General features: G+C 43.6%; 1 protein-coding gene across 2 annotated transcripts in view; it reads right to left on the reverse strand.

Moving 5' to 3' along the window:
- RTF2 (replication termination factor 2) overlaps positions 1–24,930 on the reverse strand; it is a 43,307-nt gene extending 18,377 nt beyond the window's left edge. For both annotated transcript variants that reach the window (XM_070381512.1, XM_005887970.2), the window contains exons 1-5: positions 24,792–24,930; positions 19,679–19,773; positions 18,430–18,523; positions 16,278–16,417; positions 8,457–8,535 (exon numbers count right to left, since the gene is read on the reverse strand). In XM_070381512.1, coding sequence (XP_070237613.1) covers positions 8,457–8,535; positions 16,278–16,417; positions 18,430–18,523; positions 19,679–19,773; positions 24,792–24,860 — 477 coding nt within the window. In that variant the 5' untranslated portion in view covers positions 24,861–24,930. The remainder of the gene's footprint in view (positions 1–8,456; positions 8,536–16,277; positions 16,418–18,429; positions 18,524–19,678; positions 19,774–24,791) is intronic.
- Positions 24,931–26,096: the final 1,166 nt, after the last annotated feature.

The raw sequence follows: 26,096 nt of genomic DNA on the forward strand, positions 1-26,096 counted from the left end.
GAATGGAAAAATAATTCCTTGACAGAAGTTAGTCATAAAATGAATTTAGAAACTTGCTACTGACAAAGACTCTGCTGTTGGTGATAAGCCACTTTCACAGTTTAGAGAAAGAAATCACAAGAGAAAAAATAATTCAAAGTTCCACTGGTGACTAGATAAGTGACATGGAGGCCTGACTGCCTCACTAAACAGTTAATGGAAATCAAGATTCTCCAAACACTTAGATCCAGGCTCAAGTTAGAGTAAGAATGTATCTTGTCTTAAAGATACTATTGTGTATGAGATTCTAATAAAGAACAAACTCCCACTGAAAATGAAAATAGGCTTCTAGCAGTCCTCCAGTTTGGCTAGGAACAATGTAACTCTGTTCTAGAAATCCTAGAAAAACAAGGAAGAGTCTAATTCCTTTGGGTAAAAGGAAATTATGGAATTGAAACATAACTTCTTACAAAGGCTGCCCCCAAGTTTCTGCGGGCTTGCAGCTGCGATGATGGGATGGTCTGTGTCTAAGCTGCCTATACCAGTCACAACCACAGGGAGCGCTGGGCATCTGAAATGTGGTTGCAGTGACTGATCAAGTGAACATTAACTTTAAAAACTTTAATTAATTAAAATGTAAAAAGTCACACGTAGCTGGTGGTTACAGAACAGCACAGGTCAAAGGTGTGGATGGTCTTACTTCTCTCTACTCAAAGATCCAGGTCTTTCAAAAATCCACAAATCTTTGTTGTTTTGTCGAGGACTTTTTATATACTCTTTCGAAAAGAGCCCACGGCATCATACAGGGCTGCTGCTGCTGCTAAGTCGCCTCAGTCCTGTCCGACTCTGTGCGACCCCATAGACGGCAGCCCACCAGGCTCCCCCGTCCCTGGGATTCTCTAGGCAAGAATACTGGAGTGGGTTAGAAACATACAACTATTAAACAGCACAACTTAAAACAACTAAAATAAGGGAAAAGTAGGAACCACAGGACAGGATACTAAAGAAATAAACATATAATTCAAGGACAAAGCATACCCTTTAGTGAACTGACACTTCTCAAATGCAGAAACTAAATGAGATTCCACTTAAGTCAATGCAAACAGCCCTTGAAAAGCATGGAACTACACAGAAGGAAAAGAGGCTCTGAAAGCAGAGTCTGCAAATCAAACTTGAGCTAACCATAGCACATTGAATTTCCATTGAAACAAATATTTCTTCACCAAAGATACGTGATTCCAGGGAAAGCGCACAACAGAAGGTTAAGACCATCAGAAAATGTGAGCGCCCCAGCCAGCCTGCTTACAGGCAGACACGGAGTTGATGGTCATGGTCTGAGTGGTTGTTCAGAAAGCTCAGGTTCACCACAATCTTGTCCCCTACATTTTATAACAACTCTTTGCAAGTAAGTGCAAACCCCAGTACACTTTTTAAATTAAATAAAATAAAAAATAAAAGAAGCTAACATTGTTTCAAGTTACTTAAAAGATAAGCTTCCCTTCATTTCAATGTCCATTCATAGAACACAAATTCACACAACTGCCCTCAAAAACCTCAAATCCTGCAACAAAGCATTTCTGTAACAGCGAGATAAAAAATAAGAATAATAAGATAAAGACAGGGACTTCCCCCGTGGTCCAGCGGCTAAGACTCTGCCCTCCCAATGCAGGGGGCCTGGGTTCTATCCCTGGTGAGGGAACTGGATCCTGCATGCTGCATTAAGACCTGGTGCAGCCACATAAATAAATAAAAAACAACTTAAACGTACAGAGGAATGAAGGGGGCTTCCCTGGTGGCTCAGTTGGTAAAGAATCCTCCTGCAGTGCAGGAGACCTGGGTTCCATTCATGAGTTGGGAAGATACCCTAGAGAAGGAAACAGCAACCCACTCCAGTATTCTTGCCTGGGAAATCCCATGGACAGAAGATCTTGGAGGGCTACAGTCCTTGAGGTTGCAAGAGTTGGACACGACTAAGCAACTAAACCACCACCACAGTGGAATGAAGCAGCGTGAGATTTGGGGAAGCACAAGCTGGGTGTTAGTGGGGCATCAGGGCACCTCCCAGGAGGCCAAGACAAAGCCACAGCCTCCATGGATATGAGAACCAGTGGGAAGCTGCCGCACTCTCTACCCTGAGCCAGCCTCTAACTGTGTTTATTCGTCATATAAAAAAAACAAAATCAAATCACATGTAAAACAAAGTCTGAACAACGTTTCTAAGGATTGTATCTTAAAGGTGAGACAAATAGGGGTCTTGAGATAATTTCTCTAAGTTTCCGGGAACAGAACCTGCTTGTGAATATGTAGAGTCTACTGTTCAATTTTCCTATTGTGTTTTCCTTACATGTAAAAATTTAAAGCTGCCAGTGCTGTATGCTATATGATTTCCTAAGGCTTACTATTCACCGAGACCATGAAGATGGCAGAAAGGAACAACTGGAGGAGGCTGGGCCCGAGAAGCAGAATTCACCACCCGCTTTTGAAGTGCCTCCTTCTTTATTTTCTCCCCTTTCCACTCTGCTTGCTCCATGATAAAAATAAAACAAAACAAAAAACCAGTGTATGAGTGTAAATTTTTGTTTCACTTCTGACTTTAAAACATCCACACCCTGTGCTCAGTTGTCACAAGGCCTAACTAAATAAAGCCAGGTCAGCAAGCCAAATGCTACTGCCCACACTTCTATTGATTAGTGCTTTCCAACTGTGATGCTGGAGAAGACTCTTGAGAGTCCTTTGGACAGCAAGGAGATCAAACCAGTCAATCCTAAAGGAAATCAACCTGGAATACTCATTGGAAGGACTGATGCTGAAGATGAAGATCCAATACTTTGGCCACCTGATGCAAAGAGCCGACTCACTGGACAAGACCTTGATGTTGGGAAAGACTGAGGGCAGGAGAAGAGGTTAACAGAGGATGAGATGGTTAGATGGCATCATCGACTCAATGGATATGAGTTTGAGCAAACTCTGGGAGATAGTGAAGGACAGGGAAGCCTGGTGTGCTGCACTCCATGAGGTGGCAAAGAGTCAGATATGACTGAGCGAAGGAACACCATCACCACCACCGTTAACATCCAGGTCAGCTTCTCAAGCTGACCTGTGCATACAAATACCCTGGGAGGCTCTTGTTAAAATGAAGTTTTCAATTCTGCAGGTCTGAGGAGGGGCCTGGGAGTCTGTTTTTTTTTTTTCTGTGTTTCTTAAAAAACAAAAGCAAAACCCTCCCAGGTGATGCCAGTATTCGCGGGACCATGGCTCATGTTTTGAGTAACAAGCACACCATTTATTTTGCAACCCGTGGTTACTCCAATGTGTTTCTTATTACAAGCAGGGATGAACACAGTAGGGAATACTATTAGTTTTGTGGCTAGTGCTTTGTTTACCACGAAAACAGAAAAACCTAGCAACTACATCTCTTTGGTCTCTGTTTCCTGAAGTCAGGCGCACAGTGTGTATTTTAGAACACAGAACCAGGGCAACTTCAAACCCTGGAGTCTCTTCTGGTGAACCAAAGAGCCCAATGTCCATGGGATTACAGAGGGAAAGTGGAGAAAGTGCACACCCTCAGCATCACTCCTGATACTGTTCTTTTTTTAAAACATAACATTCCATCGTGTTTGTTTACATGTTTATTCCTTCCTGTTTCCAAGAAAGGTGTTCTTGTGCAGAGGAAACACAGTTCTAACCACTGGACTGCCAGAGAAGTCCCTGACACCGTTTTAATGACACTGGTTCCTCTAAATTTCAGACGTTTTCTAAAACATGAAAAATACTTGCTTTAGATTTCCACACTGTGGCCTTATCTCCCTTCATTCACATTTTCACAACGCACCACAGCTCCTGAAACTGCACCATCATTCCTCCTTTGGGTACTTGGGCAGAAATGGTTGGTGTTCACCTCTTCTTCTGGGGTGTCCAGCTAGAACGCAATCCCTAGGCTCCTGCAGGTAGGTGTGGTCACCTGACTAAGTTCTGGCCAATGGCATGTGAGCAGAAGCAGTAAGTACTATACCCAGGTCTGCCCCATAAAATACAAGGCTCTCAGTGTTGGCTGCGTGAGTGACTGAATGAATGACGCCCACCAAGGGCACCACAGACTGTCCCAGGCTCTAATTTTCTAAACCGTATAGTGTTATCAGTTGAATTATGCTCCCCCACCTCCCCAAAAAGTCCTAACCCCCAGGATGTTACAACGTCACCTTCTGCAGATGCAGTTGGTTAAGATGCAGTCACTGCGTGGGCTGGTATTATTATAAAAAGGGGGGAATTGAGACACAAAGACACGCTCCACAGAGGGAAGACTGTGCAAACAGACACAGGGAGAGGCAGCTATGGACAAGCCAGGGACAGAGGTCTGGAACAGATCTTCCCCTCGCTGCCCTCAGGAAGAACCAGCCCGGCCAACACTGTGACTGCAGACTTCAAGCCTCCAGAAAGGTAAGAAACTAAATGTCTGTTAGGTCACCCAGTCTGCAGCGCCTGGTTACGGAAGCCCTAGTGAACTAATACGCAGAGTACTCAACCTACCTCTGTGTGCAAGGGCGATTTTTAAGGAGATGACCTAAGTGAAAAGAGTAAAATATTACTCTTCTGATGACAGACTGATTTTTAAGGGAAGCTGGTCCCTAAGGTTGGTTCCTGGGTTATATAGCCAGGGTCCCGTCTTGACTGTGGGTAGTCTCGGCTACCCTGCGGCCCCTGTTAGGTGGTAGGAGGAGCCAGCACTCTGGTTCTCATCTGGTCTTGGCTGCTGCTTGTGCAATCCTGATGAGGTCATTTCCCCTCTCCCCCTGCTTCCTTCCCTTCCCTTGAAGAGCTGGATGGTGACTTTCAGAAGGTGACTAGCACTTTGTTCCGAGACACCAACAGAATGACTTTACAGTTCCCTAGTGGCACTGCCTTTCCATGAAATCACATCAATTTTTCTGCAGAGCTGTTCTGCAGAGCACACTCCTGTTCGCACACTCCTGTTCTGCTGCAGGCCTGTCACAATGGCTACCACCAAGGACATCCAGGGTCAGCCAGAGAAGAAGACAACTGCACACCAATCTAAGAGATGGACACCCACTGTGGGTCAGGAGAAAAAGCCTGATTCCTTTAGATCACTGAGCCTCCCAGCAGAAATCAAAAACAAATGAAGAAAGAAAAGAAATACGTGAGGGCTCCACACTAATCCTGAAATCCTGACGTAGGGCCTGAGGTCGGGAGCGGGGACTTAAAAAACCACTGCGGTGACTCTACAGCGCGGCCTGGGCTGGGAACCACTAGTTCAGGGCATCTGACTGCTTTAAGATTTCAGCTTAATTTCCCACCTTCTCATATTTACATTCTTTCAAGCAAGCTTCCAGAGTGCACCTGTGGATGTGTCTGACACAGACAACGCCTCACACACTACTTGTTAAAACGCACACACACTTGAACACAGAGAGGTTCCTTTCCTGCTCTTGGGAACCCCAGGCCAGCTGAGTTCCCTCTCCTTCACGACGCTTCTCTCACAGGCTCCTTTTTCTTACTTGCTCTTGTTTAGTCTTTTCTCTCTGTCCATCTTGCACAGACCTACACACTGTTGCCCCCAGGGGTCTCTGCTGCTGCAAAGGTATCAACAGCCCCCGATGACAGCATTGCCCTCCCGCCTCCACCCCCGGGCAGCTGCTCCTCAGCCTGGTGCTCCTAGTTTTCACCAGGCAGTCTGACTCACACCCCTGGCTTCTCCCTGCTCCTGAGCGGCCCGGGCAGTGATGGCACCTCGAGCCCCCACCTTCTCAGGCTGCCTGGGCACTTCCTCTCCTGAATGCGGCTGCAGCTCTTCCTCTCCCACCTATTGCCACCCCCACAGCGCGCCCACCATCACTAATAGCATCTCTCAAACTGCAGGCCTTCCCCTGCCTAATGTACTGTCAGCATCTTAATATTTTTCTTTAAATCTACCCATCGCTTTTACTTAAATTTACTTGAAACATTAACTTGATCTTGCTAAGTATAAAAATAGTGTGTGTGTGCACATGCTAAGTCACGTCTGTCTCTTTGCAACCCATGGACTGCAGCCCACTGGGTTCCTCTGACCATGGGATTTAGGAAGCATAGAAATGCAGAGAACAAATCTCTGGAGGCTCTGTCTGCCTAAGCTCTGAGCGTAAGGCCCATTCTCCTGGGAGCTCAGTGAGTGTTGGAGATGCGTTAAAACCATCCCAGGACCAAATGGAGACTCCCTGCAGGGCAGGCACATGACAGAAGGCGCGGGAAACGGGAGCTGCCGTCCTGCCACGCAATGTCTCGTGAGGATGTCTGGGGTCCTTCCTGTGGTCCCCGCACCAGCACTCCTACGCTGACAGTGACGTCCCAATCTCTGGGAAAGCCTGACTGATGAGAACACGCTCTGCCTCCAAGGCCTACAACAAATACCTCCTCCTTCATAAAGCCATTTATCACCAGCATGGCCAGAAAGTTCTCCGGCCCCTCAACTCCAATAACGTCCTTACATCCACTTGGCAACTGGCCTCAAGAGACAAAGAAGGGAATGGCAACCCACTCCAGTGTTCTTGCCTGGAGAATCCCCATGGACAGAGGAGCCTGGCAGGGAGTCCACAGGGCTACAAAGAGTTGGACACAACTTACTGACGAAACAACAACAACTCAAGAAACGAAGTAGAACACGATTTTTCATATAACTTGATTCCTGCAGGACTGCAGTTTCCTTAAGTGCAGGGACCGAGTCATCCACATCCCACTTTCCCTGGGAACCCCTGTAACATCATCTTTAATACCGGAGACATAATCAATACTGGACAATAAATGACACGGATTGATTCCTAAATGCATTCTTTAAATTTCTCTTTTTTTGGTAAAAGCTTAATGAGACAGATTCCAAATTTTGTGATGGGCTCGATCCATAATCACCCCAAAGTGGAAACAACTAGATGCTCCCCAACTTCTTCACCACCCATCACCTTCTGTCTGCCTTTGAGCCTCAAATTAATGAAGTCACATTTCAGTGAGTCCTCCTCTGCGTCTGGCTTCTTTGCAGAGAAGTCATTCTGAAACTAAAGTCATCCAGCTTAGCTGGAAGCTGCCCCCAGCTTCCCACTGCTCTGAGGATAAAATCCACAAGCCCCCGTGTGGCCACCCGGGCCTACGGAAGGTGACCCCTGCCTAGCCCTCCACCTCACCCACTTCTCCTCTCCTGTCCCCACCCTCCACCACACTTTCTGTTCCTTCAACTAGCAAAACCCTCTGCCACTTCTGAGCTTAGGTGCAAATGTTCTTCAGCGAGCTCCTTCCTGCCCTCAGGTCTTAACTCAAATCTGCAGAGGCACCCCATTCCACAGTTGCCAAGATGAGGCTGGCCCATGACATTTGTTTTATGAAAGCTGCTGAATCAAAGAATAACTCACAACAGGGAGAAACCATCCTGGGAAGCCTAAGGAAACCCAAGCAGAGCTAATGTGGATGAAAATGCAGTCAGTTGTTGGCATCCATGACATTAAAATAAATGCCAGGTTCTCCACGGACAGGCGGAACACCAAGACACAGAGGTCCCAGGCTGTGCAGCAACCCTGGAGAGCAAAGTCCTCTGTACCCTCTCATGTGAGCTGAGCAGGCACTCTTACATCACGTGTGTGCTCATGGGTGTGAGCGTCTACTGAGGACGTCCAACATGCCTGGACAGAACAAGGCAAGGGTGAAGAGACAGTCAAGCCCTGCTCCCACTTTCAAACATGTCCCAGCGGAGCACAGGGGATGGTGAGGGCAGTGGAGACACACTGTGAGCCTGCAGTGACAGACGCACACCATTACATCCTCGTCCCAGCTCAAGAACGCTCACTGCCGAGCATGGACCCTAACATGAAGGGGCCTCAGGTGATGGTGAGGGATCATAATAGGTTCATTAACTGGAACGAATACACCACTGGCGCGGATGTGGATACAGGGGGAGGCCGTGCACATATGGGGGTAGAGGGTCTGTGAGAAACCCTTTACTTTCCTCTTAATTCTGCTATGCACGTCAAACTGCTCTAAAAATAAAGTCCTATTTATGAAAATAAAAAAGAAAATGAGAAAGAAGAAACTCTCATAGTCCAGTGGGAAAAGTACCACACAACCAGCAAGTACATTCTGATGAGATCCGTGGGATAACCAAGTGCCCAGGGAATGGGGAAGGAGGCTGGGTTCACAGAGGAAGCAACGGCTCTGAACTAAGGTTCTGGAAGCAGGCCTCCACCCACTAGAGGGAATAAAGGCACCAGACAGGACAGGTGGGCAGGGACCAGAGGTGGTCTGAGTCTCTACCTTAAAGGAGGGGATAGAAGATGGAATCAAAGCAAGGATGGGGATGGAAGGGTTTTATGCAGAGAAGCAACCGATGAGATCCCTGTCTCAGAAAGAATTGAAAGATGCTGAAATAACACACGGAGGGAAGGAGCCCAAACCATCTGATGTCTTCAGCTACTGAGAAGGAACAAATGATGTCAACAACTCACCGTGTGACAAACTTCTGCTTTGATCTCTTTTAGGGCTCGCTCAGAAAACACGCAACCACAGCACCGGAGGAAGCAAAACCTGGAGAGAGAATCCAACATGGAGAATGACTTAAATAACAACTTAAAAATTATTACCCACATTATCGATTAATATTTATTCTGTTTTCACAAAGGCCAAGAACCACAAAGAGAAAAATGGTTATATCTGATTCCCTTAAGAAAAAAAAAATCAGTGTGTCCTAAATAAATAAGTAAGTACAGACCCACACATGAGGTATCCCCCACTTTTTGAAAGTTTGCTTTAGGAAACTTCATTCTTTACAAAGACCTACACTTTCATTGTTTCAAAAGACCTACATGAGCACCTATTTTTACTAATGGAAAGAAATTCAAAGTGAATTTTTCCTTCTATGAAACAAGGCAAAAAAGCAGAAAATAGCGTTCAGTGTTTGTTTTGCAGAGAGCTGTTATATAGGTAGCTTGCACTCCAAACTCCTTCCAGCTAACCACATTCACCATCTCAGCATCAAGCTGCCACAGCTCTGAATTATGTCTGTGAGCATCAGGCCTTCATCCCTATTTAACTTGTGCATGTGTAAGCAAGGTAAGCAAGGTAACTGCTTCTTCATTTTATAAGAAAAATTCTTATAAAAATTCGTACAAATTTAGGGAAAGCTCTACTTTTCAGATAGAGGAAGTGAAGTGAAGTGAAGTGAAGTTGCTAAGTCATGTCCGACTCTTTGCGACCCCATGGACTGTAGCCTATCAGGCTCCTCCATCCATGGGATTTTCCAGGCAAGAGTGCTGGAGTGGATTGCCATTTCCTTCTCCAGGGGATCTTCCTGATACAGGAATCGAACCAGGGTCTCCCACATTGCAGGCAGACGCTTTACCGTCTGAGCCACCATAGAGGAGAAACCCGTATACTGAAATTAAAACCACAAACACAGGCAACAGTTCCACTCCCACCTCCTTGCAATAATCCTTTGGAAAAAAACACTAACGATAAAAATAAATAAATGAATTTTTTAAAAACTCCACAAGAGTCAAAAGACAGAATACGAACTCAGGGAGAAAATATTTTAAATATATATGAGACTCAAGAGTTTTTTTTTTTTTTTGGCCACTACATACAGCATGTGGGATCTCAGTTTCCCAACCAGAAATTGAACCCACGTTCCCTGTATTGGAAGCACACAGTCATAACCACTGGACCAGCAGGGAAGTCCCAAGATTCAGAGTTTATGAATATTCAAAATGGTCTTTAAAAGCAATAATAAACAATACAGAAAAATGGGCAAAGGGCCTTAACATGTGGTTGACAAGAGAAACATAAACGGTCAGAACACATAAAAGATGCTTAACCCCCATCTGTGAAGAGAAGCGAAAAGCAAAGGAGAAAAAGAAAGATATAAACATCTGAATGCAGAGTTCCAAAGAATAGCAAGGAGAGATAAGAAAGCCTTCCTCAGTGATCAATGCAAAGAAACAGAGGAAAACAAAAGAATGGGAAAGACTAGAGATCTCTTCAAGAAAATTAGAGATACCAAGGGAACATTTCATGCAAAGATGGGCACAATAAAGGACAGAAATGGTATGGACCTAACAGGAGCAGAAGATATTAAGAAGAGGTGGCAAGAATATACAGAAGAACTGTACAAAAAAGATCTTCACGACCAAGATAATCACGATGCTGTGATCACTCACCTAGAGCCAGACATCCTGGAATGCAAAATCAGGTAGGCCTTAGAAAGCATCACTACGAACAAAGCTAGTGGAGGTGAGGGAATTCCAGTTGAGCTATTTCAAATCCTGAAAGATGATGCTGTGAAAGTGCTGCACTCAATATGCCAGCAAAGTTGGAAAACTCAGCAGTGGCCACAAGACTGGAAAAGGTCAGTTTTCATTCCAATCCCAAAGAAAGGCAGTGCCAAAGAATGCTCAAACTACCGCACAATTGCACTCATCTCACACGCTAGTAAAGTAATGCTCAAAATTTTCCAAGCCAGACTTCAGCAATATGTGAACTGTGAACTTCCAGACGTTCAACCTGGTTTTAGAAAAGGCAGAGGAACCAGAGATCAAGTTGCCAACATCCAGTGGATCATGGAAAAAGCAAGAGAGTTTCAGAAAAACATCTATTTCTGCTTTATTGACTATGCCAAAGCCTTTGACTATGCAGATCACAATAAACTGTGGAAAATTCTGGAAGAGATGGGAATACCAGACCACCTGACCTGCCTATTGAGAATCCTATATGCAGGTCAGGAAGCAACAGTTAGAACTAGACATGGACCAACAGACTGGTTCCAAATAGGAAAAGGAGTACGTCAAGGCTGTATATTGTCACCCTGCTTATTTAACTTACATGCAGAGTACATCATGAGAAACGCTGGGCTGGAAGAAGCATAAGCTGGAATCAAGATTGCCGGGAGAAATATCAATAACCTCAGATATGCAGTTGACACCACCCTTACGGCAGAAAGTGAAGAACTAAAGAGCCTCTTGATGGAAGTGAAGGAGGAGAGTGAAAAAGTTGGCTTAAAGCTCAACATTCAGAAAACTACGATCATGGCATCTGATCCCATCACTTCATGGGAAATAGATGGGGAAACAGTGGAAACAGTGTCAGACTTTATTTTTGGGGGCTCCAAAATCACTGCAGATGGTGGTTGCAGCCATGACATTAAACGACGCTTACTCCTTGGAAGGAAAGTTATGACCAACCTAGATAGCATATTGAAAAGCAGAGACATTACTTTGCCAACAAAGATCCGTCTACTCAAGGCTATGGTTTTTCCAGTGGTCATGTATGGATGTGAGAGTTGGACTGTGAAGAAAGCTGAGCGCCAAAGAATTGATGCTTTTGAACTGTGGTGTTAGAGAAGACTCTTGAGAGTCCCTTGGACTCTCCAACCAGTCCATTCTGAAGGAGATCAGTCCTGGGTGTTCATTGGAAGGACTGATGCTAAGGCTGAAACACCAATACTTAGGCCACCTGATATGAAGAGCTGACTCAATGGAAAAGACTCTGATGCTGGGAGGGATTGGGGGCAGGAGGAGAAGGTGACGACAGAGGATGAGATGGCTGGATGGCATCATTGACTCGATGGACACCGAGTTCAGTTGAGTGAACTCCAGGAGTTGGTGATGGACAGGGAGACCTGGTGTGCTGCAATTCATGGGGTCGCAGAGACTTGGACATGACTGAGCGACTGAACTGAACTGAACTGAACCCCCATCTATTAATTACACAAACGCATTTCAAACAAAGACACATACTGTTTTACCGATCAGGCAGTAATGAAAGAGTCTGAAGGTGACCAGCTGGAAACTGTCTGGGGAAACGCACATTTGTGGGTGGGTGGGTGCGACACACTACAGGATTTCAGGAGGACGACTGGCAGCACTGGGTAAAGCATCACTCTTCTGAATTTCTCCTACAGAAACATTCCCTATGGAAACAAGTGTTCAGTTCAGTCACTCAGTTGTGTCTGACTCTCTGTGACCCCATAGACTGCAGCACGTCAGGCTTCCCTGTCCATCATCAACTCCCAGAGCTTACTCAAACTCATGTCCATCGAGTCAGTGATGCCATCCACCCATCTCATCCTCTATCATCCCCTTTTCCTCCCACCTTCAATCTTTCTCAGCATCAGGGTCTTTTCCAAGGCATCAGTTCTTTGCATCAGGTGGCCAAAGTATTGGAATTTCAACTTCAGCAGCAGTCCTTCCAATGAATATTCAGGACTCATCTCCTTTAGAATGGACTCGTTGGATCTCCTTGCAGTCCAATGGACTCTCAAGAGTCTTCTCCAACACCATAGTTCAAAAGCATCAATTCTTCAGTGCTTGGCATTCTTTATAGTCCAACTCTCACATCCATACATAACTACTGGAAAAACCACAGCTTTGACTAGATGGATTTTTGTTGGCAAAGTAATGTCTCTGCTTTTTAATATGCTATCTAGGTTGGTCATAACTTTTCTTCCAAAGAGCAAGTATCTTTTAAGTTCATGGCTGCAATCACCATCTGCAGTGATTTTGGAGCCCAAGAAAAGAAAGTCTGTCACTGTTTCCACTGTTTCCCCATCTATTTCCCATGAAGTGATGGGACCAGATGCCATGATCTTAGTTTCCTAAATGTTGAGTTTTAAGCCAACTTTTTCACTCTCCTCTTTCACTTTCATCAAGAGGCTCTTTAGTTCTTCACTTTCTGCCATAAGGGTGGTGTCATCTGCATATCTGAGATTACTGATATTTCTCCCGGCAATCTTGATTCCAGCTTCTGCTTCCTCCAGCCCAACGTTTCTCATGATGTACTCTGCATAGAAGTTAAACAAGTAGAGTAACAATATGCAGCCTTGACGTACTCCTTTTCCTATTTGGAACCAGTCTGTTGTTCCATGTCCAGTTCTAACTGTTGCTTCCTGACCTACATATAGATTTCTCAAGAGGCAGGTTAGGTGGTTTGGTATTTCCATCTATTTACTAATTTTCCACAGTTTGTTGTGATCCACACAGTCAAAGGCTTTGGCGTAGTCAATAAAACAGAAATAGATGTTTTTCTGGAAATCTCTTGCTTTTTCGATGATCCAATGGATGTTGGCAATTTGATCTCTGGTTCCTCTGCCTTTTCTAAAACCAGCTTGAACATCTGGAAGTTCATGGTTCACGTACTGTTGAACCGTGGCTTGGAGAATTTTGAGTATTACTTTGCTAGTGTGTGAGATGAGTGAAACTGTGCAGTAGTTTGAACATTCTTTGCCATTGCCTTTCTTTGAGATTGGAATGAAAACTGACCTTTTCCAGTCTTGTGGCCACTGCCGAGTTTTCCAACTTTGCTGGCATATTGAGTGCAGCACTTTCACAGCATCATCTTTCAGGATTTGAAATAGCTCAACTGGAATTCCATCAGCTCCACTAGCTTTGTTCGTAGTGATGCTTCCCAAGGCCCACCTGACTTTGCATTCCAGGATGTCTGGCTCTAGGTGAGTGATCACACCATCATTATTATCTGGGTCATGAAGATCTTTCTTGTGTAGTTCTTCTATGTATTCTTGCCATCTCTTCTTAATATCTTCTGCTTCTGTCAGGTCCATACCATTTCTGTCCTTTATTGTGCCCATCTTTGCATGAAATGTTCCCTTGGTATCTCTAATTTTCTTGAAGAGACCTCTAGTCTTTCCCATTCTATTGTTTTCCTCTGTTTCTTTGCATTGATCACTGAGGAAGGCTTTCTTGTTTCTCCTTGCTTGTCTTCAGAACTCTGCATTCAAATGGGTATATCTTTCCTTTTCTCCTTTGCCTTTCACTTCTCTTCTTTTCACAGCTATTTTAAGGCCTCCTTAGACAACCATTTTGCCTTTTTGCATTTCTTTTTCTTGGGGATGATCTCGATCACTGCCTCCTGTAGAACGTCACAAACATCCGTCCATAGGTCTTCAGGCACTCTGTCTATCAGATCTAATCCCTTGAATCTATTTCTCACTTCCACCGTAAAATTGTAAGGGATTTGATTCAGTCATACCTGATTCAGTCATACCTGAATGGTCTAGTGGTTTTCACTACTTTCTTCAATTTAAGTCTGAATTTGGCAGTAAGGAGTTGATCTGAGCTACAGTCAGCTCTTGGTCTTGTTTTTACTAACGGTATAGAGCTTCTCTATCTTTGGCTGCAAAGAATATAATCAATCTGATTTCGGAATTGACCATCTGGTGATGCCCATGTCTAGAGTCTTCTCTTGTGTTGTTGGAAGAGGGTCTTTGCTACGACCAGTGCGTTCTCCTGGCAAAACTCTTGTTAGCCTTTGACGTGCTTTGTTTTGTATATTAAATATACAAACGAACTCCAAAATCAATTTTCTAGTGTGGAGGTCCTACAAATAGCACCAGGGCAAAGCCAAAACAGGCAAAGCTCAATGAACTGAGAAGAGAAAAAGGAGAAGAGATTAACTAACAAGTGAAAAGAAAATCTAGGGGAAACCACAATCGGAGCAATGTACTGCAGGTAACCCCTGCTCAAGACCCCAGAGCTGAGACTGTTTCTGCTAAGTTCCTCTTTTGGGGTGAACCATGGTTTCCTTAAAAAGAAGTGGGAAGTCAGATATAAAAGGTCACATAGTGTGTCATTCTATGGGGCTGGGGAGGAACGGGGAGGGACTGCTAATGGGTAGGGGGTTTTTGAACTAGATGGAGGTGACAGCTGCACAGCACTCTGACTGGATCAATACTAAATGCCGCTGAAACATACACCTTAAATGATAAATTTCACATTATGAAATTCACCTCAAAATACTGTCTATGTACACAACACACGACAGAACAAGGTTAGTGGCAAGTCTCATTCCTCAGAATCTCTCTCGTGAACTTTAGCCTTTCATTTTATTTACTTTTCTTTTTTTCAGCTTTATTTAGGTATAATTGACAAACAGGAATTGTATATATTTGTGTACAACTTGATGATCTGCTATATGTATAAACTGTTAAGATAATCCTTGTAGTCAAGCTTGTTAATATACCCATCACCTCACGGTTCAGTTCAGTCGCTCAGTGATGTCCGACTCTTTGCAACTCCATAAACTGCAGCATGCCAGGCCTCCCTGTCCATCACCAACTCCCGGAGTCCACCCAAACCCATGTCCATAGAGTCCGTGATGCCATCCAACTGTTTCATCCTCTATCGTCCCCTTCTCCTCCTGCTCTCAATCTTTCCCAGCATCAGGGTCTTTTCAAGTGAGTCAGCTCTTCGCATCAGGTGGCCAAAGTATTGGAGTTTCAGCTTCAACATGAGTCCTTCTAATGAACACCCAGGACTGATCTCCTTTAGAATGGACTGGTTGGATCTCCTTGCAGTCCAAGGGACTCTCAGAGTCTTCTCCAACACCATAATTCAAAAGCATCAATTCTTCGGCGCTCAGCTTTCTTCACAGTTCAACTCTCCCATCCATACATGACCACTGGAAAAACCATAGCCTTGACTAGATGGACCTTTGTTGGCAAAGTAATATCTCTGCTTTTCAACATGCTATCTAAGTTCGTCAAAACTTTCCTTCCAAGGAGTAAGTGTCATTTAATTTCATGGCTGCAACCATCATCTGCAGTGATTTTGGAGCCCCCCAAAATAAAGTCAGCCACTGTTTCCACTGTTTCCCCATCTATTTCCCATGAAGTGATGGGATCAGATGCCATGATCTTAGCTTTCTGAATGTTGACCTTTAAGCCAACTTTTTCACTCTCCTCCTTCACTTTCATCAAGAGACTCTTTAGTTCTTCTTCACTTTCTGCCATAAGGGTGGTGTCATCTGCATACCTGAGGTTACTGATATTTTCTCCTGGCAATCTTGATTCCAGCTGGTGCTTCCTCCAGCCCGGCGTTTCTTATGATGTACTCTGCATATAAGTTAAATAAGCAGGGTGACAATATACAGCCTTGACGTACTCCCAGGGTCACCACTAAACGTAAACTTTAAGAGAAGTCTAAACGATTTCCATTCAGACTATCTGAAGAATATAAACTTTAAAAGTAGAAGATCCTTGGGACTTAAGTTTTCCTTCTCCACAAACCCATGAAGCCTTAGGTTATTTCATTTCAGAGCTGGGTGATCGGTTCCTCTGGTGTAGTTTTCCACATACAATGTACATATGTCTCTTAGATGGCCATGTACAGATGTGCCAGAACACTCCAGATTAGGTGCAGCACTTCCCTAACCAAAAGACACCTTAGAGAAACCAGTGTGATTATGAAGTTACAGCATAGTTCATAACAGCCCTGGGATTACTCACCCAGAGTCCACATCACCTGTCTACACTGACTACCTACCTGTGTCGGCCGTTCATTTCCAAGCCCACGACAGGGCAGATGAAACGTGCCCGCTGGAGGTCATCATGCTTGTCACCTTTAGTGTTTCCTTTATCGCCTTCCCAGGCGGGGTTGTCAGAGAGCCTCAGTTCTGTCACATTCTGTGAAAAAACATCAACAATTCCTTTGACAAATGGATCATCCTTAGCCTTAATTATTGTTCTAGTCTCTTCCCCGGAGAAGGCAATGGCACCCCACTCCAGTACTCTTGCTTAGAAAATTCCATGGACGGAGGAGCTTGTTAGGCTGCAGTCCATGGGGTCGCTAAAAGTCAGACATGACTGAGCGACTACACTTTCACTTTTCACTTTCCTGCATTGGAGAAGGAAATGGCAACCCACTCCAGTGTTCTTGCCTGGAGAATCCCAGGGACAGGGGAGCCTGGTGGGCTGCTGTCTATGGGGTCCCACAGAGTTGGACACGACTGAAGTGACTTAGCATAGCATAGCATAGTCTCTTCCCATCCAAACCTCTTTTTCTACTTTCCTTTTGCATCAATTAACACAGAAATGAAATTAAGCCATAAGTTGTGATAGAAAACATTTTTTAAATGTACTGTCTAGCAGATTATTAATTTTTATTTTACAAGCGTTTTGCTAAGTAAGGCAAAGGAACTTTGGACATGAAAATTTATCCCACTAAGAGAAGAAAGGTTCGTATTAGTATTCTCTGGAAAGGAACACCTTCTTTCCTGGCTAATGAAGCCTCAGTCAGGCTGTTCATATTATTGACCTGCCATGTTAATTTAACAGCTGAAGAGACAGTAAATCTGTGAGGCCACGATCTAATGAGTCCAAGGCAGGCTATCAGCTGGGGATTATTGTCATACTCCAAGACCCAGTTATTTGGGTTTTCAAAATTCAATTTTACAAGGAGTGACTTAACAGCCTCACTTTAGCATCTGAAGCATTTCTTCATAATTAACTGCACCAATTTGATTTCAACACTCCAGGGAGCAGCTGAGCATGTCCGAAGGAAAGCCACTACACAGTAAACTTCTTGCTTGAGAGCTGGTGTGTGCTAATTAGGTTCTTTGCTCAGAGTATTTGTGGACTATTAATTACAGTAATAATAACTTTTACATTGTTTTATTTGAATCCTTCTGTCTTTATAGAGTTATGAATTCTTAGAAAAAATATTTTGCATTAAAATTAAAAGTTCAACCACATACATTATATATTGTAAGTATAGACTTGTATAGGTTAATTTCAGTGGTCATCACATTTTTGAGATAAGGTCATTCTGCTACTGTGGGTTTTTAAGAAATGAATTTTCTTCTCAAGGAAATGACGACAAAAATCAACATGGATATCTCCACAGCATGACCATCAGCCACAATTCAGAATTATTAATTTGTCTGAAATGAACTATTTCAAATCCCTATATCCTTTAATTACCCACCCCAGACTCAAACAAAACACCTACTGTAGTAATAGGCTAAAAACTTAAAAAAGAAAGAGGAGGAGGAAAAAAAGGAAAAACCTCAAAGCCTCAGCTTGGGAGTCAGGGGCTCTGGCTCTGATTTAAGCAACCCTCTGACAAGCCATGAGGCCTCACCATGTCACACACAGTGAGATGAAGTGTCTGACAAGCTTTACAGTTCTCAGATTCTTCACTACTTTTTTGATTTTTCTCCCACTGACCAGATTTTGTCTTCTCAACAAAGTTCCTTTACTACAAAACTTGTTTTTCCACTTCTGTGATAGAAATGTGTCAATCACAACATCTAATCAGCAGGAGATAACCACAATGACTGAAAAGTGATCTATCTATAAAAATCTCTAATTGTATAAAAGTGTCTTCTAAATAAAAAAATTCAAGTAGCTGAGTTTTAACTTCAAAAATTATGCCTCTTAACATTTATACAGCACACTGAGAATTTTTGAAGCTCTTTCACAGACATTAAGTCACCAGAGATTTATAATCCAGTAAGTACAGGTGTGGGGACTTCTGGCTTGAACTTTACGTGACCTGTCCTAAATCACACCTTTATTAGATGGCTCGATGGGACTGGAATTCCAATTTCCAAGTCCAGTGTAAAACATACATGAATTCTATACAATAAACCTTAACCACTGAGACTCCCAGAGCACTTCAGAATCACCTGTCTTACCTTAATGCTTTTAATGTGAGAGGCTGCCTTCCCAAGAGCCTTTTCGGAAGATTTGTCCAATAAAAATTCAATGACTGCATCTTTGTTGTAAAGTCTGCAACAATAAAGATCAGTCAAGACATTCTGGCAACAATCAACCTTCATCCAAGGGAAGAAGACTAAACTGAGTACAGTCCAAAGTCATTTACATCTGATAACAGAAATGTCCTTGCACTCCTAAAAATGTAAATTTAATCCTGTCTTAACCATTTCCAAAGCATACAAAGAAAGAAACCAGTTTAAATCAAGGGCTATGCGGACTGGCAGTCAGAGGACTGAATGTGACCCAAACTAAGATTTTTTAAATTGGGAAATTAACATAAAACATTTTCAGGCCTCCCTGGTGGTTCAGTGGTAAAGAATCTGACTGCCAGTGCAGAAGACACAGGTTCAATCCCCAATCCAGGAAGATCCCACCTGCCGAGAGACAACTAAGCCAGAGTGCCACATCTATTGAGCCTGTGCTCTGGGTCCTGGGAACTGCAACTACTGAGCCCTGTGCCGCAATCACTGAAGTCTGAGCACCCTAGAGCCTTGTGCCACAAGAGGAGCCACCATGATGAGAAGCCTGTGCACTGGAACTAGAGAGTAGCCCCCTGTCGCTGGAACCAGAGAAAAGCCTGCTAAGCAACAAAGATCCAACATAGTCATAAATAAATAAATAAAATTATTATTTTTTTTAAAGTACACATTTTCAACTTTCCCTGGGGGAAAAAAGAAATCAGATGTTTTGGAATCAGTCTACCTTCTTGAAATGTAACAACAAGCTGGAATTCAATAGCAGCTGCCTTTTATTTTATTATTTTTTTGCTATGCAGCCTGGGGGATCTCAGTTCCCCAACCAGGAACTGAACGTGGGCGCTCAGCAGTGAGAACAAGTCTTAACCACTGGAACACCAGGGAACATGAACTCTCTGGTTCACCCAGTCCTCACCATGCCCTACTGATCCCACATGGATCCTTCATGCGTTTAGGTTTGTAACTTAGCTCCCTCCTATCGGCCCCTGAGTTTCCAACCCATGGATTAAACAAACCAAACTGAATAGAAAAGTGCGGAAGTATGCTCTGAGACAGGGAATGACAACCCAGGCTTCACAAATTTGCTTGAGATAATTCATCATCTGATGAATCAAAAACTGAATTTACATGTTAAAATTCTTTTTAACACCATGTAATAAAAACTCATCTCCATTAAGTGAAGGAACTATACCTGCCAAGTTCACAGGCAACTATTGGTCGTCTTAATATTTCCTGACTTAGAGTACAGTAGTTCCACTGGGCCACTAATTCAGCATCCTTGTCGACCTGAGAAGAGAAAAAAAAAATCCTTTCAGTTAATTTTCTCCTTTGAAAGACACATACTCCACAGAATTCTACATATAAAGGCTTATTTAGTAATACCACGCTGTGATCATTTTTGTTTTTTAAATCAAATTACTGAAACACGAAGCTGGGATTTAAAAAGTCACAAGTAATCAATAGTATGTCAAATAAAGGCCTCTCTATATATGATGTGTACAAAAAAACAGTTTACATCAAGTCACTAAATTGCTTACGTCAATTACATATAAATATTAGTATTTATATCCTAATAGTAAACCAGGAAGCTCAAACAGAAAAAACAAGCAGTACAGGTTGATTTCTAACAGTGGGAACAGCTCCAAAGTTGTAGCAGAATTTAAGGGCAAAGAATTGAGAAGACAGGCATTAAAAACAAAAACAAAAAAAAGTTCAGCACAAAGACTGTATAATTCCTTACAAAAATCACCGATGTAACAAAAATGTTTTTGCAGAGTACTCACTACAAGGCGTATCAAGTCATTATCCACACTGTAAAGATTCAGATCTGAGACCCTCCAAAGCCCTCAAATGATATTTCCACCTATTTAATATCCCATGTCCCACTCTCTACTGTTCCTAAAATGTCAAACCTGAATAATTTAACAAGATGGCACACTTGGGGGAAAGAAAGGAAGAAAAAATAAAGAATTTAAATTCCCTCAAATTTAATTTTTGCAGGAACTATTTAAGGGTTTACTGTATGCCAGGTACTATGCTAGACAGTTTCTGTGACTTAGTCTTTTCAGTTCAGTTGCTCAGTCGTGTCTGAGTCTTTGCAACCCCATGGGTTGCATCACGTCAGGCTTTCCTATTCATCAACTCCGGAGCTTGCTCAAACTCACGTCCATCGAGTCGGTGATGCCATCCAACCATCTCATCCTCTGTCGTCCCCTTCTCCTCCTGCCTTCAATCCTTCCCAACATCAGGGTCTTTTCCAATGAGTCAGTTCTTTGCATCAGGTGGCCAAAGTGTTGGAGCTTCAGCTTCAGCATATTTTAGCCCTCATAGAAACTTATGAGTTTGGATTCCTATCTTTGTAGTTGAGGAAACTGAGGTACCAAGAAGTTAAATTGCGTGTCAAGGTCACACACTCAAGCAGAGGAGCGAAGATAAAGTCAGGCAGGCAGGCTCTAAAGACCATGCTTTTAATCGCTACTCTCTATTACATTTCTATTTTTGTATAACTTTTATATTATTTTTATTAACGTACAGTTTATTTACAATATTGTGTTAGTTTCAGGTATATAGTGTAGTTATTTGAGGTTTTTGCAGATTATGTTCAATTACAGGCTGTTACAAGATATTAGATTTAATTCTTTGTGCTATACAGTAAATCCTTGTTGCTTATCTATTTTATGTATTTGTTGTTCAGTCGCTCAGTCACATCAACTCTTTGTGACCCCACGGACTGCAGCACGCCAAGCTTCCCTGTCCTTCACTATCTCCCAGAGTTGGCTCAAACTCATGTCCATTGAGTCGATGATGCCATCCAACCATCTCATCCTGATTTTATGTATAGTAGTTCAGTTCAGTCATTCAGTCGTGTCCGACTCTGCGACCCCATGAATCACAGCACGCCAGGCCTCCCTATCCATCACCATCTCCCGGAGTTCACTCAAACTCATATCCATCGATTGGTGATGCCATCCAGCCATCTCATCCTCTGTCGTCCCCTTCTCCTCCTGACTCCAAATCCTCCCAGCATCAGAGTCTTTTCCAATGAGTCAACTCTTTGCATGGGGTGGCCAAAGTACTGGAGTTTCAGCTTCAACGTCATTCCTTCCAAAGAAATCCCAGGGCTGATCTCCTTCAGAATGGACTGGTTGGATCTCCTTGCAGTCCAAGGGACTCTCAAGAGTCTTCTCCAACACCACAGTTCAAAAGCATCAATTCTTCGGTGCTCAGCCTTCTTCACAGTCCAACTCTCACATCCATATATGACTACTGGAAAAACCATAGCCTTGACTAGACGAACCTTTGTTGGCAAAGTAATGTCTCCGCTTTTCAATATGTTATCTAGGTTTGTCATAACTTTTCTTCCAAGGAGTAAGTGTCGTTTAATGTCATGGCTGCAGTCACCATCTGCAGTGATTTTGGAGCCCCAAAAAATAAAGTCTGACACTGTTTCCACTGTTTCCTCATCTATTTCCCATGAAGTGATGGGACCGGATGCCATGATATTCGTTTTCTGAATGTTGAGCTTTAAGCCAACTTTTTCACTCTCCTCTTTCACTTTCATCAAGAGGCTTTTTAGTTCCTCTTCACTTTCTGCCATAAGGGTGGTGTCATCTGCATATCTGAGGTTATTAATAGTAGTTAGTATCTGTTAATACAGATAAATGTGTCCTTCCCCTCTATAGTTTAAAACAAAACCAAACACACAAACAACAAAAATCCCACCACACTACTGCAGATGTTGTCCTATTTGGTCCCAAGATCCAACAGCCCCATTTTGGCATCTTAAATAGCACTTATCATCAGCCACACTGTAGAAGAGCCCCGAGAGAGACTTGTCACCAGTGAAGCTGACGTACTATGCTTTTTGTAGATTTAAAAAGCTACATTAGGTAAGTTTAGGATCTACCTTCTAGATCTCCCACCTGCTTCACACCACAGTCCTTCACTGCTTCAAAAAAACTACCTGGGAGAGTTGGGGACAGGGAAGGAATTACTTCTTTCCAATTTAAAATTTGGTCCACACAAGGTCTTAAACCTGAGGAATGTCTTGGGCCAAATCAAACATACTATATGTGATCGACAAATGTTATTATATACCTATCTGAAATGCAAGCTCTACAATGGCTGGACTCTGTTCACTGCTATAACTCCAGGGCCTAGAATGGTGTATATCGTAAGCACTTAATATGTATCTGTTGAGTGAATAAGGATAATAAAAATCCACCTTGCCTGGGTACTCTAGTTGTTTCAGATCACCCTTTCTTCTTTTCTTTCCCCTTCTGACATCTATTCTTAGCCAAGCCTGTCAATAAGCTACTCCTCTTCAGTTCTGGGCTCAAGGTAACAAAACCGAGCTAAATACTACTTGGGTAAAAGCTTGCTCACAAAAGTGGTAGCTACCCAGCATTAATCTCTGCACACGTAGCTGTGATCAGAAGAGCACACACCATCACCTTGGGTGTTCACTCACTCTCAAATTCCATATACATTTGTTGGGAGTTGACTGTGTGGCAGACACATCACAGGGGTCACAAAAGTGACACATACATGGCCCCTGTTCACATAAGAAATAGACAAAGAATAAATAAATATAGTGATAAGCATGATAAAGTAAAGCAGCAGAAGAGGACAGAGTGATCAGAAAAGAGATGTATTTTGGCTACAGTGGGCTGAGATGACATTTCAGTAAAGAATTAACTGATGTATTAAAAAAAACACCAAATGATATGATTGTCTCAGTGAAGAACATATCAGGTTGAGGAAATTATACTCCAGGTTGAGGAAATTATACTCCAGGTTGAGGAACAAGGCCTATGAGCTGGAACAGAATAAAAGAACTGGAGAAGGGCAGAAGATGAGGTAAACAGATCACATCCTGTCTGATCACACAGGGTCTTGTGGGACTTTTTTTCTGAATATAATGGGAATGACTGGAGGGGTTTAAATACAGTAGTGATACATGGAATTTACTTTAAAAAAAGACTTCTCTGGCTACTGACTGGAGACTCATATGGACCACCCAGTGTGGCAGTCACTTGTATAATATTAGGTACTTTAAACACCTTCTATTATTAAAAAGTAATCACTGGTGCTAACTCTGAAATCCTGAATAACTGGATGGGAATCCTGGCTTCATTACCTAACAGTTGTGTGATCTTGCTCATGTTACTGACTCAATTTCCCTGTTAGTAGCCTACGACTTAGCGACTGAACAACAACAAAAGCAGGTAAATTATTATACGTAATTTGCTCAATCATTGGTGAGAATTATGGATTATTCAATCACCCATTTATCTACGGTATTTATAGTGCTAGTTGAGGAGGGGGAAAAGGTGTGGCCTCAGCCCCCAGGAGCTTACCACCCTCTGAAAGTTAAAGTCGCTCAGTCCTGTCCCACTCTTTGCAACCCCATGGACTATATAGTCCATGGAATTCTCCAGGTCAGAACACTGGGAAATGTTCAGTAGCCGTTCCCTTCTCCAGGAGATATTCAACCCAGGGATTAAACCCAGGTCTCCTGTATTGAAGGCGGATTCTTTACCAGCTGAGCCACAAGGGAAGCCCAAGAATACGGAGTGGGTAGCCTATTTCTTACCCACTCCAGTGTTCTTGCCTGGAGAATCCCATGGACGGGGGGAGCCTGGTGGGCTGCCGTCTATGGGGTCACAGAGAGTTGGACACGACTGAAGCGACTTCGCAGCAGCAGCAGCAGCCTATTTATTCTCCAGCGGATCTTCCCGACCCAAGAATCGAACCGCGGTCTCCTGCATTGCAGGCGGATTCTTTACCAACTGAGAAGCCCAACCACCTTCTAAGACCAACAGTAATCAACTTGAACGCAGTGTACACGGTGGTTACTTTTTAAGTGGAGGCCCTGACCTCCTGAGAAAACGAAGTTAGTGTGTACAGAACTCAATAAACAGCAACTATTTGTATCATTGTTACTAGCAGCAGACAAACTTCAAATCCTGGTTCTGCCACTTACTAGCTTTGCAACTTTCTCCTCCTGAGCCTCAATTTTCAAGTCTCAAAAGTGAGGCTTCTGAAAGTATATACCCGTAAGGCTGCTTTGAAAATTACATGAGACACCCTATATCATGCATACTGTCGGATGAATGGTAACAGCCCGCAGTCAATGAACGTCCCTTATTAACACTGTGGTTAATTTTGAGTTCTCTGAAAGGGAATAAATAAGCACGGTTGTATGTGGAAACCCGCTAGCTCCTCCTCCCACCTCCCTTCGTTTCCTGGGAGCGTTCGCAGGCCGCACCACCCCCAGGCCCCACTGGGCCCATGTAACTCACCTTCTCAACCTTCTTCGGCCCCTTCACCAGTTCATGCCTCTTAGGGATTGTTCCTCCGTCGCAACCCATCGCAAGCCGACAGAGTCCAGAACAAGCAGCAACTTCCGGAGTCCCTGGCGACTGTAGGACTCACTTCCGGCGCGCTGCAATGACGCAACACGCTAGTCTCCACACGGAAGGGCGGGGCGGGGCGGGGCGGGGCTTGTGCCCAGTCTTGGTTGCTATGGAGAGCGTCGCTAGGCGCTGGGCGTGGCCCCGCAGCGGGGGCAGCTGCAAAGCGAAGGCTGGGTCTTGGTGCAAGCAGCACGTCTGTCTGCAGCCAGTCCCTTCATCTTTCCGGTGGACGTGGGATTCCTGCTGCATCCGCCTACCTAATCGTTCTTCCACCTTTCGGGGGCGGGGTTCAGGGGGCGGCGCGGGTGGGGACGACTCAGGAGCAGCAGCCGTGTTTTGGGGCCCCATCCCACCCCAGCCTTTCTGACTGTGGGCAAACATCCCTAGACTGGGACCGCGTGGAGGAAAAGACTAAATTTTATTAGTGCAATTAGCGATGAATAGGGATGGATCCATTTCAGTTAACGTTTATGTGTCTAAAAGAGAACGTATCTTTTTACTGGGCGTCAGTTATGATCGAAGCATTCACAACAAAGAAGTGATGTTAACTGAGATTGTTCGGGAATTAACTTATATGCAGAGTACATCATGAGAAACGCTGGACTGGAAGAAACACAAGCTGGAATCAAGATTGCAGGGAGAAATATCAATAACCTCAGATATGCAGATGACACCACCCTTATGGCAGAAAGTGAAGAGGAACTAAAAAGCCTCTTGATGAAAGTGAAAGAGGAGAGTGAAAAAGTTGGCTTAAAGCTCAACATTCAGAAAACGAATATCATGGCATCCGGTCCCATCACTTCATGGGAAATAGATGAGGAAACAGTGGAAACAGTGTCAGACTTTATTTTTGGGGGCTCCAAAATCACTGCAGATGGTGACTGCAGCCATGAAATTAAAAGACGCTTACTCCTTGGAAGGAAAGTTATGACCAACCTAGATAGCATATTCAAAAGCAGAGACATTACTTTGCCAACAAAGGTTCGTCTAGTCAAGGCTATGGTTTTTCCTGTGGTCATGTATGGATGTGAGAGTTGGACTGTGAAGAAGGCAGAGCGCCGAAGAATTGATGCTTTTGAACTGTGGTGTTGGAGAAGACTCTTGAGAATCCCTTGGACTGCAAGGAGATCCAATCAGTCCATTCTGAAGGAGATCAGCCCTGGGATTTCTTTGGAAAGAATGATGCTGAAG

Source organism: Bos mutus, chromosome 13 (assembly GCF_027580195.1).
Source record: "Bos mutus isolate GX-2022 chromosome 13, NWIPB_WYAK_1.1, whole genome shotgun sequence".
NCBI lineage: Eukaryota > Metazoa > Chordata > Mammalia > Artiodactyla > Bovidae > Bos > Bos mutus.